This window comes from Salvelinus namaycush, chromosome 16 (genome assembly GCF_016432855.1).
Source record: "Salvelinus namaycush isolate Seneca chromosome 16, SaNama_1.0, whole genome shotgun sequence".
Lineage (NCBI taxonomy): Eukaryota > Metazoa > Chordata > Actinopteri > Salmoniformes > Salmonidae > Salvelinus > Salvelinus namaycush.
This window is the reverse complement of record NC_052322.1, coordinates 28,321,539-28,338,222: the sequence shown is the minus strand read 5'-3', so window position 1 is coordinate 28,338,222 and position 16,684 is coordinate 28,321,539. Positions and strand designations below refer to the sequence as shown.

At 44.0% G+C, this 16,684-nt stretch overlaps 1 protein-coding gene across 2 annotated transcripts in view; it reads right to left on the bottom strand.

Annotated features, from left to right (window-relative positions):
- Positions 1-14,872, bottom strand: part of LOC120060739 (semaphorin-3ab-like) — a 30,067-nt gene extending 15,195 nt beyond the window's left edge. For both annotated transcript variants that reach the window (XM_039010148.1, XM_039010149.1), the window contains exons 1-8: positions 14,496-14,872; positions 5,605-5,759; positions 4,196-4,258; positions 3,898-4,017; positions 2,602-2,695; positions 2,300-2,419; positions 1,097-1,242; positions 841-955 (exon numbers count right to left, since the gene is read on the bottom strand). In XM_039010148.1, the coding sequence (XP_038866076.1) occupies positions 841-955; positions 1,097-1,242; positions 2,300-2,419; positions 2,602-2,695; positions 3,898-4,017; positions 4,196-4,258; positions 5,605-5,759; positions 14,496-14,595 (913 nt within the window). In that variant the 5' untranslated portion in view covers positions 14,596-14,872. The remainder of the gene's footprint in view (positions 1-840; positions 956-1,096; positions 1,243-2,299; positions 2,420-2,601; positions 2,696-3,897; positions 4,018-4,195; positions 4,259-5,604; positions 5,760-14,495) is intronic.
- Between the last annotated feature and the right edge of the window lie 1,812 nt (positions 14,873-16,684).

Sequence of the window (16,684 nt, the reverse complement as noted above, 5' to 3'; positions counted from 1 at the left end):
GTGTGTAGTTGACTTAGTTTAACCCCAGAGAGAAGGAAGGAGGGGGTGAAGTAGGGCTCAGTGTGTGTGTGTTTGTGTCATAATGTGTGTAGTTGACTTAGTTTAACCCCAGAGAGAAGGAAGGAGGGGGTGAAGTAGGGCTCAGGTTGTTTATTCTACTGTCTGGTTGTCTTTACAAAGATAGATGTGATAAGGGACTGGTCCTGTCTCTCTGTCTCGCTCTCAGCGAGGCCAGCTACTGATCACATCACTTACTGATACACCATGGCCTACATAACCACCCATGACAGAGTGCACACATAAACATAGACACACACATGCACACACACACTAATCACCCCATAACGCACATGGAAAACAGAAGATGAAACAGCAGAAGGACAGTACCAGACTCTTAAATCCTCTCTAACAGAGACTAAGAGACTTCAGAGCAGTTGCCTGGGCGACCAGGGCTGAAGTACTACAGAGGCAGAGCAGGGTAAATGGACAAGGCTGCTGGTCACCGTGGTAACAGAGTGGAATACCACAAGCCAGGGTGGGGTGGAGTGGAGTTATGCTGGCTGCATGATCAAACACTGGGCCTTCTGTTGGCCAAGCATAGAATCTTCACTTCCATAGCTGTTTCAGCTCCAGTACAGTCTGTACAATATTCACTCCCTCCCCCACTGCAGACTTATTGAGATTGAATACTATTGAAGACATATGGTATGTCTGTTGTACATTAGGATGATTGTCTGTATGTTTGACTTGTTGTATTCATGGTTATGGTCGGTAATCTTATGGTCATGTGTGTGATCACTGGTAAGTAAGAGTGAGGTAAAGTTGATAGTTGATACTCACGTAGTTGGTCAAAGTGAGTCTGTATCCCGTCGGATCCAGGGATGGAGCAGACTATACGTGCCTTCTGGAAGGTGCTCCACTTGTTCACCAGACTCCTCTGACCCCCGATGTCATTCTGTACAGATTAGAACAGATGTCACGATCAACATAGACAGCAGCTATGATAGGAAAAATATAAACAAACACACATACAGGCAACACACACACACACACACGTCAATACCAGCAGACACACACAGGCACGTAGAGATCTTACCTTGCAGACACGTGCCACTCGGGAGTACAGCACCTTCCCAGCAGCCCCCTCTGCCTCCTGAGCCCGCTCAGTGAAGAACACGTACACCTTGTCGTCCTCTGGGTTATCAGTCTCCGCCATCGAGGCCACCTTCACAAACTGGGCATCTGACAGAGAGAGAGAGGAAGAGAGAGAGAGAGAGAGAGAGAGAGAGAGATAGAGAGAGAGAGAGAGAGAGAGAGAGAGAGAGAGGGAGAGAGAGAGAGAGAGAGAGAGAGAGAGAGAGGGGGAGCGCGAGAGAGAGGGGGGAGAGAAAGTTTGCAATTTAGACAGAAGGAAAGCGGGAGAGAGAGAGACAAAAAACAGAGCAAACTAGAATATTATTTGGCCCTAAACAGAGAGTGCACAGTGGCAGAATACCTGACCATTGTGACTGACCTAAACTTAAGGAAAGCTTTGACTATGTACAGACTTAGTGAGCATAGCCTTGGTATTGAGAAAGGCCGCCTCGCTCTCAAGAGAAGACAGGCTATGCCCACAAAATGAGGTGGAAACTGAGCTGCACTTCCTAACCTCCTGCCAAATGTATGACCATATTAGATAAACATATTTTCCTCAGATTACACAGATCCACAAAGAATTCGAAAAAACAAACCCAGTTTGATAAACTCCCATGTCTACTGGATGAAATACCACAGTGTGCCATCACAGCAGCAAGATGTGTGACCTGTTGCCACAAGACAAGGTCAACCAGTGAAGAACACATATTTATGTTGATTTACTTTCCCTTTTGTACTTTAACTATTTGCACATCGTTACAACACTGTATATAAACATAATATGACATTTGAAATGTCTATATTCTTTTGGAACTTCTGTGAGTGTAACGTTTACTGTTAATTTTTATTGTTTATTTCACTTTTGTTTGTTATCTACTTCACTTGCTTTGTCAATGTTAACATATGTTTCCCATACCAATAAAGACCTTAAATTGAATTGAATTGAGAGAAAGAGATAGAGAGAAGGGAGAGTTTACAAATGAGAGAGAAAGATCGAAAGGGAGATGAAAGAGAAAGAAAACAAATGACAGAGAATGAAAGGAAAATGTTGTGATGAGTAAGAGTGAAAGAGAGAATGAAGAGAAATGATTTAGTTGTTATTGTTTGATCAAGCCTATAGAGAGGTTCCTACAGAATCCTAGAACGCTGAGACCAAGTTCCTTACCCTGAAGCCAGGTGGAGTCGTACTGCTCAGTGCGGATCACATGACGACTGCCCAGGTTGCGGAAGAAGGCCGAGTCTCGACTCATGAAGTCGGAAGAGATCCCAGCGTACAGCTCGCCATCTGTACACGAATACAGACAAACACATTATCCGCCACACTATATAGACCTACCCTATGGAACAGCACATATAAACATGCATTATCATCAACATCCACCTACAAGGACAGCAAACAGGTCCTTTTATTAGTGTGCACTTACGCACACACAAGACATTTTCTCACACATACTGTCGTGGTCTTACCAATAATGGCTGTGGCTGTTTTCTGGTGTGGATCGTATGGACACTTTCCCTTCCCACATTCAGTCTCTCCAAATGACAGAGTTTGTCGCTCCGACTGCCAAATAAACAGAATTGAATAAACACATTATACACAATGTGTACATGCACGCAAGCACACACACACACACACACACACACACACACACACACACACACACACACACACACACACACACACACACACACACACACACACACACACACACACACACACACACACACACACACACACAATCACACTGCCACATGACTAATGTACAGTACACCTGTGAAACTGTCCCAGACTTGTATACATTAATGAGGTAGTAATGGCTGTAAATATTTGGGTGAACATTTTGTAAAATGCAATGCGAGGGAGGGAGGCAGCGCCGCCGGCCGCTCACAGCACAGCCTTCCCTCGTGTTCCTGCTCAGGAGTCTGAGCCCCTTTAATGGGTTTAGTACCTTCTCTCAGAAACACAGACACATTTAATGGGTTTAGTACCTTCTCTCAGAAACACAGACACCTTTAATGGGTTTAGTACCTTCTCTCAGAAACACAGACACCTTTAATGGGTTTAGTACCTTCTCTCAGAAACACAGACACATTTAATGGGTTTAGTACCTTCTCTCAGAAACACAGACACCTTTAATGGGTTTAGTACCTTCTCTCAGAAACACAGACACCAGCACACTGGGGACCAGAGTAGGGTGGGAAAATAGTGTGTGAAAGAAGAAAGCGAGAAAGAGGAAGAGGGAGGGAGGGAGTTTAGCTAAGAATTGTTAAGATACATGGTAAACACACAGAGACAGATAGGACAGGCTGGTATCAGGGTATAGGGGTACACAGTACAGTACACATAGGTTACCTACAGATAGCGCAGCTATAGGGGTAGACAGCTAGACCTATAGTCAGATAAAACACACGAATATAGGATTTATTGCTATAGGACAGATGTAGAGGGACAGACAGGGAAAGCTTGAGATAGGCATCAGTAGAGTGTGTTTCTCAAGCCACTCCAGGTGCGCATGTGTGTGTGTGTGTGTGTGTGTGCGCGTGCGTGCGTGCGTGTGTGTGTGTGTGTGTGTGTGTGTGTGTGTGTGTGTGTGTGTGTGTGTGTGTGTGTGTGTGTGTGTGTGTGTGTGCGTGCGTGTGTGTGTGTGTGTGTGTGTGTGTGTGTGTGTGTGTGTGTGTGTGTGTGTGTGTGTGTGTGTGTGTGTGTGTGTGTGTGTGTGTGTGTGTGCATGTCTATGTGAGCGCGCGCGTGTGTGATTTTACCTTGAGGAAGACATTGGTGGGGATGAAGGCACAGCGAGGGTTGAAGGCTCCCGTTCCACACACATATAGGTGGGTCTGGTTGTAGGGCTGCAGCACCCGCAGGAAGTTAGCACACTCCAACTGTAGGGGAGACTAGAAGTTAGTACAGTGTGTGTGTGTGTGTGTGTGTGTGTGTGTGTGTGTGTGTGTGTGTGTGTGTGTGTGTGTGTGTGTGTGTGTGTGTGTGTGTGTGTGTGTGTGTGTGTGTGTGTGTGTGTGTGTGTGTGTGTGTGTGTGTGTGTACACCGTAACCACTCACCTCCCGGTCCTTTCCAGCCATCAAACACTCTTGGACCCGGTCTGGACTTGCTGGCCAGTAGAGCTGAAAGAGGAAGTGCCAGTATAATTGTCATGCCACCATGATTAGCCGGTATGATGCCACCATAGATGACTAACCTCCATAGCATGTTCACTGAGTTAGTCATTTAGGGGCCGTAGCAGAGATCATGTGATTAGATAAAGATGTTTTCATTATCAGTGAATACCAGAGGGAGGAGTAGAATCAGAGACCACCATGTTTCTCACTGTGAAAAACAACCTTATATAAATCAACCATCTGTGACAAATAACATTTCTTGGATGGGAGTTTTATACATTGGCAGCTGAAAATATGCTTCTATGCTCTGTCACATGGACAAAGATATGGAAATGCATAGAAACTACACTAATCCCTGTGCAACATGCAATTCAATTAGTAATATACCGAAAAGGGACTGGGGGTTTGAATGTGGTAGGGAGAAAAAATCTAATTAAAGGAGGATATGATTGGTAGTGGACATGGATAAATAGAATGTTGGAGAGAGTGATCACACACACACAGTTCTTCTGTCAGTGTGAGTGATGTGGGCTGGTGGTGAGGGACTCGGGCAATAGGAATGCCTCAGGGGTTGGTTGATCAGAGGATATCTTTATTAGAGGGCTCATGGCTCCAGTCAAGCTCCTGCCAGGCAGAAATGGGAACAGGGGTGAATGAAACCTTCACTTATACACTACGTGCTACTCTATGAGAGCCTTCCTGTATAAATGTGTGTCTATGTGTATTAGAATGAGAGTCTGAGAGAGAGGAAGTGGAAAAGGAGAGAAATTAGGATATGACTGGTAGTGGGCATGGTTACATACAGTAGAGAGGTGGACAGAGTGTGTGTGTGGATCTGTGGGTATTAGAATGAGTGTTGGTCTGAAAGAGAGTGGTTGAGAGACACAGGGGGCTTGATGGAAAGAGGAAGGATGCTGGACAGCTGGAGATGGCATCACCATCCATATTCTCATTACCATCAAATTGGGCTTAATTATCCCTTAAATTGCATTAGCCATACACACTGGACAACACACCCTGACTGTGACAGTCATCCACCCCCTTCTTTCTTTCACAAGGTTTTCTGAGTTACAGTTTTCCTTACTGGTGAGTGTAGCTGTACTGTATGAATGAATGTGTTCATGTGATTGTATTGAATCTATTACCCTTTTCACACTATCATGCAGACCAGAGCCAAACTGTGGTTTGAATAATCGCTTTTCACATCATCTTTTTCAAATAAGTTCCAACAACTATGGTGGATGTGTCACTAGACCAGCTCAGTGCAGCTTGGTTAGGTTAGGCTCGGTTGGGCTCTGTAGTGTGAAAAGCCCCTATGTGAAAGAAGCGCATAGAGAGCCAGGCAGTCTGACCATGTGTGGGTTCTGTGTGATGTCGTCCAGGCTTGTGGACAGCAGGTTGTCCTTCATGGCCACGTACAGCCGGCGGCCATCTTCGTCTGGCAGCAGAGAGTGCACGTCCCCCGCCGCCAGGGGCAGGGACAGGAGACGGCCATTCTGGACCAGCTCTGAAAGAGAGAGAGAGAAAAATCCAGAGATTAATACAACAACCAGAAGCACAGTACTGAGGATGTCCTAATATGGACACTGTACAGCAGAGGGTACAGTCACAATATGGTACAAAATAAAATATTACAGTTATACTGCATCTGTAATCTAATGACGAATACAACTTGACAGTATGGACAAACAATTTATTGACAGTTTACAATATACAGATAGAAAGGCAGAGAGATCAAAAACACATAGTCACACACCAGCTATAATATCTCAGATGGTACACCAGCTAATGAGTGGCACTAGGCTGCATCCATCAATCATAGGAGTTGTAGTACTCTGTGTCTAGGACTCTGCATAAGTCTAACTCCATTCCGCAAACAGACATAATATGACACAGCACAAACCCTGTCCCACAGTATCTATCACACATGCATCTATTCATTTCTCAAGCACTCTTATCGGGCAAAGTTAAAGTCCAAGTCCGCCAGAGAAAAGTACATCTCCAGACAGATAAGACAATAGTGGGTGATACAACAGGGATACAATGACAGCTATGATAGAGGCTGTACAAGATAGATCCGATAGCTGGATAGCTAAGAGTAGCGATTAGCAGAGAATGACAATCGCCACTTCTATCAGTCTACTCTTATTGTGAAACCACACTTCTCCCACACAAACTGATCTACACTAACATACAGCAGATGTCTATAAGCTTTGAGATCACATAGGAAGGAATTTTGAGGATGGATTCGTTTACATTCGTCTAACTGTCCTAACACATAGAAGTATCTGTTTCCCTTTAGAAAGCTTAGCTCAAGCTTAGCTCGCATATGTGTTTGATAGAAGATAGAAGGAGGAGGGTTTGGAGAAGATGGAGACTTAATGACAGACAGTGTCTGGTGGTAAAACTGGAACAGTGAGATTAGACTGATGCCATTGTGATGAAACTGACAGACTGAGAAATGAGAGATGACGAGCGTGGAAGAAACGACACAGCAATGAGAAGAGGATAAATCGATGGGGAGAAGGCATGAAAGAGAAAAAATAATCAAATGGAGAGTTAATTTGGAGCAGACGGTCTGTTATTGAGGGAAAATACAAAAATAAAATAAAGTGCCATTTGGAGTTCATTGAATCAGTTGAATTTATTGGGCGAAAGAGGTAGCAAGCGATTTATTTTAAAGATATCGGGAGGACTGAGAGTAAGATTGACAAACTGGCACACACACACTCTTGGTTGTTGGCAAACTTGTTGAGTGACACGTTCCAAATATCACCATCAAATTCCTTGATAAATAACCATCTTATTTGCCTGTTTGTGGCCCACCTGTTAGCTTGTACGATTCTTGTCATTCTCCATCAACGAGCTGTTGCCTACCACAGCACTGCCGCTGACTGGCTGGGTTTTCTAACAGTAACTGAATGCCTCCATGCCTGTCTGCCTGCTTTATATAGCAAACCACGACTGTGACTCACTGTCTGTAGGAGCAAACCATTTTCGTGAACGGTGTGGTGTACCTAATAAACTGGTCATTGAGTGTATACTGTACACTGAGTGTACAAAGCATTAAGAACTCCTTCCAGACTCAATTCGTTAGGGCATGGACTCTACAAGGTGTCGAAAGCGTTCCACAGGGATGCTGGCCCATGTTGTTGCCAATGCTTCCCACAGTTGTGTCAAGTTGGAGACTCATATCTCCCTCACTAGCTTTAAGCTCCAGCTGTCAGAGCAGCTCACAGATCACTGCACCTGTACATAGCCCATCTGTAAACAGCCCATCTATCTACCTACCTCATCCCCATACAGTATTTATTTATTTATCTTGCTCCTTTGCACCCCAGTATCTCTACTTGCACATTCATCTTCTGCACATCTACCATTCCAGTGTCTAATTGCTATATTGTAATTACTTCGCCACCATGGCCTATTTATTGCCTTAACTCCTTTATCTTACCTCATTTGCACTCACTGTATGTAGACTTTTTGTTTTCTTTTGTTCTACTGTATTATTGACTATGTTTTGTTTATTCCATGTGTAACTCTGTGTTGTTGTCTGTGTCGAATTGCTATGCGTTTATCTTGGCCAGGTCGCTGTTGCAAATGAGAACTTGTTCTCAACTAGCCTACCTGGTTAAATAAAGGTGAAATAAAATTTTAAAAAGTTGGCTGGATGTCCTTTGGGTGGTGGACCATTCTTGATACACACTGGAAACTGTCGAGCATGAAAAACCCAGCAGCGTTGCAGTTCTTGACACAAACCGGTGCGCCTGACACCAACTACCATACCCCGTTCAAAGGCACTTCAATCTTTTGTCTTGCCCATTCACCCTCTGAATGGCACACATAGACAATCCATGTCTTAACTGTCTCAAGGCTTAAACATCTGCTCTCCTTCATCTACACTGATTGAAATGGATTTAACAAGTGACATCAATAAGGGATCATAGCTTTCACCTGGATTCACCTGGTCAGTCTGTCATGGAAAGAGCAGGTGTCCTTAATGTTTTGTACACTCAGTGTATGTATATGCTGCATACTTATACACACACACTGGACTATAGAACCAATGGCCAGAGCACCCATCATTATGAGTATATGATGAATTCTTCTTATTCAGGGTGACAGAAAACACATTCCTGCCTCTCCCAAGCACAAATCCCCATTATAGAAACTGACATGTAGTCTCCACACCAACACACATCACACATACACTCACACACACATATACACACACCACACACACAGACACACAGACTTACTCCCAACACACCAGCTGCACCCACCCACCCCACTGAGCCGATCCTTTCTCTGGGGCATTTGCCTTGACAGCAATGACCGTGTCGACCCAGTGGGGGTTCCAGACCTGCCCTCACCAGCAGCCCCTCAGAGGGATTAGTACTGGCAGTGTTTCACTGACTGACCTCCAGCTAACACCAAAACTCAGCACATCTACTGGAGTAAGTCCATTATCTTCATGCACTAGTGTGCTAACTGCTCAACTGTAAATGTAGGCCAATGTGTATAAACAAACTAGTAAGGTACATTGTTAAATTCAGTCGGCTTAGTTTAAAATCCCCAAAAATCTAGTCAAAATTCGAGATCACAAACAGAAGGGTTTTTGTTTCTGAATGTGTCGAAACTCAGAACAGCCATGTACATTATTTTCAGTCCGGGTAGACTCAACGTGTTTGTAAAGACAGCAGAGTAGAGGTCTTCTCAGGTTCAACATTTTGGACCTGGACCCGAACGGACTGGAGGACAATCACACCCGAACCCAAATGGACCCGACGACAACCAGGCCTAGACCCGGACCTGACGCCCAAGAGAGTCAGCCAAGTTGTCACGACTTCCGCCGAAGTTGGTCCCTCTCCTTGTTCGGGTGGGGTTCGGCGGTCGACGTCACAGGCTTTCTAGCCACCGCCGATCCACTTTTCATTTTCCATTTGTTTTGTCTTTGTCTTACACACCTGGTTTCACTCACCCAATTACTTGTTTATTATTTAACCCTATGTTCCCCATGTTTGCTTGTGAGTGATTGTTCGTTGTACATCGGTCCGTTATTGTGGGCTCGCTATATTGCTTTGTATTTTGTATATTTTGAGTAAAGTACGTTGATTACAGGACCATTACACAAGTTGCTCTTCTGATGAAGAAAAATGTATTTATATGTTGGCTAGGCCTTCTATAAGTCAATAAATTCACCTTATTAGCATCAAATAAATATGCTATAAGCTATGCAGAGCCGAGGTCGGGTCCATTCGGGTCTATCAGCCGTTCTGGTCCCAGGTTGGGTCTCGGGTATTCGGGTTCGATCCGTGAAGACCTCTACTTCAGAGTGCAGACGTCCTCAGACAAGCTGAAGGAGACAGCAAGGTCCTTAAGACCTTGACCCTTGACCACCAGTCAGTTGATCCTTGACCCTGTCAATCTAAATCAAAGAAAACGTTTGACAAATTTTCACCGCCCATTCGCCCCATCCTCTCCGCCCCCATGCCATCATGCTACAATCCTCACACTTCCCCTGGTATCTGGGGCATTTCTGGGGCGAGTCTACCGTTCACCCTCTCTTCCTCTTGTCCTGTGTGGATGTGGATGCCGTGAGTTAGCTTGGCATCAGGAGGACGGGAGTGACCGTGAGTTAGCATGGCACCAGGAGGACGGGAGTGACCGTGAGTTAGCTTGGCACCAGGAGGACGGGAGTGACCGTGAGTTAGCATGGCACCAGGAGGACGGGAGTGACCGTGAGTTAGCATGGCACCAGGAGGACGGGAGTGACCGTGAGTTAGCATGGGACCAGGAGGACGGGAGTGACCGTGAGTTAGCATGGCACCAGGAGGACGGGAGTGACCGTGAGTTAGCATGGCACCAGGAGGACAGGAGTGACCGTATGCTTTTAGCCACCAAACAAACCCAAGCCAGCTGACATTAGAGAACCTCAGTCATGGGAGCCACTGATGGGCGTATATGTGATTAGTGCAAATGTATGGCGTGTGACACAGCTAAGAACATTCCTGCATCAGGAGACACAGACACGCACACAACGAGCGCGCACACACACACACACACAGACAAGAGCAATTACAGACACACACACAGAGACAAACGTGAAAACACACACACTGTGGTGGGAGTCCTTTTTAGGACAGCTGGCTCTTTTCCTCAGACTGGTACTGAGGGACAGTTCTACATTTACTGGGGTGGGCTGGTCCAATATAGGTGAGGGTTGACAAACTTTTTTTTGCTTTGGGGAGGGTAGTGTGATTTTTCCTTGATTTATAGTCTCCATTTTGCTGATTTTACTATATAATGTATTCCATATAGCCAAATTTCCTCATCTACTTACATGCGCCTCCTCTATCAAGGTGTTTTGGTACTTCCCTTACGTACTACACTTTACCAGTCAACTGTCTATCCTGTCATCTATTCATAGTGACAATAGTGATAGGTGGATCGTTTGTCCAGATCTGCAATAGGCTAACTATTAATCATACCACACATAAAATCATACGAATCTGCACCAATTTTCAATATAAATCCACAAGATAGAGGAATAGCTGATTGGCCGGATTCAAAACTTAGAATTTTCCAATTTAAATGATTATATAAAATTCTTGCAACCAATAGAATGTTGTATATATGGGGGATACAACCATCCCAGCTCTGCAGATTCTGCTGCGAAGAGACAGAATCATTAGATCATTTGTTTTGGTACTGTCCATATGTAGCTTGTTTTTGGTTGCAGGTTCAGGAATGGCTGAAGAGTGCTGGGTGATTTGAAAGGTCATAGTCAATCAATCAATAACATATGTGGGAACTCCTTCAAGACTGTTGGGAAAGCATTCCTCATGAAGCTGGTTGAGAGAATGCCAAGAGTGTGCAAAGCTGTCATCAAGGCAAACAGTGGCTACTTTGAAGAATCTAAAATCTAAAATATATTTTGATTTGTTTAACACTTTTTTGGTTACTACATGATTTCATATGTGTTATTTCATATTTATATTCTACAATATAGGAAATAGTAAAAATTAAGAAAAACCTTTGAATGAGTAGGTGTGTCCAAACTTTTGACTGGTACTGTAAGTATTCAGCCCCTTTACTCAGTACTTTGTTGAAGCACCTTTGGCAGCGATTTCAGCCTTGAGTCTTCTTGGGTATGACGCTACAAGTTTGGCACACCTGTATTTGGGGGGATTCTATATCATAGTTTTGATGTCTTCACTATTATTCTACAATGTAGAAAATAGTAAAAATAAAGAAAAACCCTTGAATGAGTAGGTGTGTCCAAACTTTGGACTGGTACTGTATATATTTACAAAATTACATTGATGGAAGCTACACTCGATCTGCAATATGATATAGCTGATCCAGTGGCGGTCGGTGCCATTTAAGATGAAGGAGGACTATTCTTTTTTTAATGAGCATGGCTTTATTTCTATTACAGCACATTGGATGACTGTCATTCATATTCCATTCACCCAGATCAATGTAACATCGATAGGTTTAGGCTACTACATGATACTCAAATGTTCCCTATACCCATCATGAGGAGATCAGTGGTGGATCTACTCTCAACAGATTATAGAAGGGCACAGTAGCAGGCCAGTCTGGCTGTATTTTTACTTCTGATACTGAAGCGCTTTCTGTTGCCGATCATCATTCTCCCAAGTCGTCCACATAGATGACATGCTTTACTTGATTGTGGTATTGAAAACGCAAACCATGATTACAAGCGCTCAAAGTAATCGGTATACAGTTATGCATTGCTTATTGGTTGTGTGTGGTGCATTGGCACAGAGACCTGGAAAATTCCTGGCATATATTTTATATAATTATAAATACAGTATAGCATCAAAATGTTGAAAATCAGATTTCCCCTAGCTGATCATTGTCTGCAGCCGGTTCTGATCATAGTGTAATGACACAGGTAGGGAGAGTGAGCTCATCCGTTGTGGTCTGTGAACCCTCAACCTTCTGCACTGTGCCACAAAACCATGCTGAAGTGTTAAAGTCAATATCTACGTTTATAAACACAGGGTTACTACAATGATTGGTATTTATGGTATTTATTTTTATGACACACACCCCCCTACACCAGCCCTGTGCGTAAGTGAGAAAGTGTGTGTGTGGGTGTGAGTGTCTGTCTGTCTGTGTGTGTGTTTGTGTGTCTGAGTTAGGCTGTCTGTGTCTCTACATGGGGAGCCCCTTAGCTGAGTTGTCTGGCTCACAGTTCCCAGGAGGAAGACTTAGTTCGGTGCGCCACTAGAGAGATGAGGAAACCGGGGCACATTTCCTGTGGAAATGGGGTTATCACTTCACCAATTACTGTGCAATTAGAAAGGCAGGACTGGAGATGTCTGGGAAACGGACAAACACACACTCCCTGACATCTGGATTCTTTCACAACTCAACCAGGCACAAGTGGACACCTTGCCCTTTCACCTTTCTGAATACATAGATATAAATCATAATCAGATTGCCTGAGTCCTTGCCTGAGTATTACCGCACACCTTTAGTTCAAGGCTGCAAAACCACTGTCTGCCGTTGTCAAGGGTGCTACCAAGGAAGAGGGGTACAAATTCTCCCCTCAGGTGAAAGGAGAATGTGTTATCATCTAGATGATGAAATGACTCCCAGTCTATGTCAGTATGTTGTGTGTGAATCAATCTAAATTATAAGAACTTTCAAACATGGCCGCCTCTCCAATCACTGTACTGGGAAATAATACATCATCACAGGTCACAAGAGGAGCAGGTGAACTGTAAAGGAAACCAGACAAGGCAAGCATCATCAAACCCCAACTCTATTATAACCCGCTTGTGTGCGGTTTTCACATGGCTTAACCGCTGAGATTGCTTCATTAGCCTTTTGTATGTGCCGCTATACATTTCACATAATCCGCAGCAGTAAAATGTCCCTTTTGTGTGTGGGGGGCACAAACCCAATCTCCAGCTGTCATTTATCATTTGGGAAATCAGGCCCAGAGTCTACAAGCGACTGGGATAATTGAGTCATTATAAGTGGGGTGGCAGGCAGTTTAACTCCAGTGTTGGCTGGCTGACGTGAAGTTTGACTGAATAACTGGGATAATTTAGTCATTAAGGCTAGGAGGGTTGGAGAAAAGGGACCAGGCAGCCAGGCTGATGGGGTAATCAGCCATGGTGGGGTTAAAAACCAGCTCCATCACATGTGGTCTTCCAGGATCTGATCTGGAATCAGGCGCCCCTGACCCGTGAAGAGCAGAGGAAAAGGCAGTCAGGCTATCAGATGTACATCGGAGGTAGGGAGGGAAATGACCAGCACATGGTGCTCCCTCTGAGAGTCACTGTCTGTGTGTCGGTGTCTGCATCGGATTGATACACGCACGCATGTACGCCCAGACAAAGACGCACACATGCACACATTCACACACCCACACATTTCTGACACCCAGCAATTTCTTTATCACACACACTCTTTCTCCCTCTAACGCACAGGACCACAGTACCACCTTGAAACACCTTGTATTAAGCACAATTCACATCTGGCAGTACACATCATCAAAAGCAGCCAGATGAAGCACTGAAATACAGCAGAACAAAAATGTAGAAAATAAAATCTCTCTCTGTGTTGAGCCACTTTAGGTCTGACTAAACTAAATTAATGAGAAAATTTCCACCTGAGAGTATTTTGAAATACTAGCTTTCCTCCCTGCACAATTTCCTTTTGTACTTTCTTGGCCATGTCCTTTTCAGCCTTGAATCTGATTCTTATTTGTACTTCACATAGTCTGTGTGATGTCTGGGTGTGTTTAAATGGTGTGAGTACAGCTCATTACGATTAGACTATCACTCCCAACTGGGGTTTATTATTGTTACATTATCAGATATGAGTAGATGGAGCAGCTCAAATATCACTCACTGAGCACAGACCAAAAATCTCTTAGAAGACAGATGAATATACAATCATACACATTCTTTAAAGCAAAAATTAGCACTCTCAACGACACACATCTTTACACAAAATCGCACTTTGTCAATCATACACACACATCTTCACACAAAACTGCCATACTCTTCCAAACATAGCTGATCCTTTATTATGTAATGGTATGAGGGAAGCAGTTATAGGGACATAGAAGGAACTAGATGATACAATTCAAATAGACAACACAGTGAGTGGAGAGCTATACAAAAATACAGCACGTGAGGCACACTAAAACAGAGACAGCAGGATGTGAATGGGAGAGAGAGGGGTTCTGTCTTACCTGAGTGGGTGAACTGCAGGCGAGGCTGGGAGGCTCTCCATGCCCCCGTCAGACTGCTCCCCAGGTGGCCTAGGAGGACCAGGGTCACGAACCGCCACATGGTCTCTCACTCACACACACTCAAAGTCCTGAGCACAACACACACTTCACGAGGAAGGCAACTGCAGGAAACACAATCACAAGTATATGTGTGTGGGCTCGGAAAGATACCTAGATAAATCTAGTCCAACAAAACACACTACTCCCACTTGGCTTCAGCTAAACAGCTACAGATCAGATGTGTCTCCTCTCATCTCTTCTCTTCGTGTGACTTGTCTCATGCGTCTCTCACTCTGTTGTATCTTTTCTGTTATGTTTGGGTTTCTCCCCTTGTTGAGTTTTGATTCCTCTCCCACTGTACTCTTCTCATCTCCTCTGATCTCCCTCTCTCTCTCTCTTTCAGTGAGTCCTCCTCTCCTCCATATAGGCAAAGAGGAGGCGGGGGAAGAGTTCCCAAATTACATACACAAACACACACACTCCTTCTCTCTTTTTCACTGCTGCAGGAAAACCTACTTTAAATGGGAATAAGACAACTGCTATGTGTTGTGCCTTTCCTCTTATTTCTCTCCCTCTCGCTCTCACTCTACCCCCTCTTTCTTGTCACTTTCACTCCGCTGCATCAAAGAGTCCTTTTGTTGGCATTGTGAAATGTATATGATGTATAGCATTTACTTTTTACTTTTAAGTATGATAAAACTACTTTTTCCACCACTTTACTTAAGTACATTTAAAACCAGATACTTTTAGACTTTTACTCAAGTAGTATTTTGCTGGGTGACTTTAATATTCTATTAAGCTATCTTTACTTTTACTGAAGTATGACAACTGAGTACTTTTCCCACCACTGAGTAGTAGTAGAAGTAGTAGTAGTAGTAGTAGTATCAATTAATCAATCAATCAATCACATGTATTTATAAAGCCCTTTTTGCATCAGCCGATGTCACAAAGTGCTATACAGAAACCCAGCCTAAAACCCCAAACAGCAAGCAATGCAGATGTAGAAGCAGATGGAGAAGTAGTAGTAGTAGTAGTAGTAGTAGTAGTAGTAGTAGTACAGTAGTACAGTAGTTGTATTAGTACAGCTGTACCGTAGTAGTAGTAGTAGTAGTAGTAGTAGTAGTAGTAGTAGTAGTAGTAGTACAGTAGTTGTATTAGTACAGCTGTACCGTAGTAGTAGTAGCTAGTTGTAGCATCGTGATTGTTGATAAAGCATGTAAAACTCAGAATTACAGAAACAGAGTGAGATCAGGACAAAAGCCCTGAACCAGGAGAGACTGAGAAGGAGGGAGACAGTTGTGATGACCGAGGGAGAGACATACCTGGACATGAAACAGCAGGATGATAGATTGAGGGAGTTGGACAGACTCAGACAGCTGGAGACTCTTACCAACATGGACAAGACCAGACTTGTATTTATTGGCTATAATTGTTTAGATATGTCCCTGTCTATGATTTATGATGTGTTTTAATGTATTGACCAGATGAAGAGGAACCCAAAGCCCTTCCTAGTGAGAGAGGAGGAGGAGAAAGAAGCTGAGTCCAGTGGCAGTAAGTACTCTAGCCTCATTGCTGAGACTGAGGAGATGGAGGCAAGTGCCAACGAGGAGGAGGGGAAGGACCTCAGAGAGGAGGAAGGAAGTGAAGAGCCCAAGGAGAACATCAAGTGAAGGAAGGTGATTCGCTGGGTGAACGAAAAGGTTAAAGATCGCTACCAGAAGAGGATTAAGATAACCTATTACAACGAGGAGCACATAGATGACAGAATGATGTACAAGGGGACGTATGACATCACACTTGTGGAGCAGAATCAAAGGAACCGGGCAAAGCTGCTGAAGGCTGAACAGAAGAGGCAGAAGTTGGAGGACCGCTGGAGTGGGAGGAGAGGGAACAGAAGAAAGAGGCCAAGAAGTTCAAAAAGAGAGAGAAGGAAGATTCCAATTCTAGAGGCAACATCACAACATTGAACATGGCCATGGGTAAATATTGAGCTGAACTGAAAGGACATGGGAAAGAGTAAAACGGGGAAAGACGCTTTTAATTTTTAAAATCATGGTCAAAGTTTTCTGTGGGATGTACATCACTTGTAATGTAAGTGTGACCCAAAGATTACAAGTTATATTTTGCTTTAACCAGGCTAATTCTCCTTT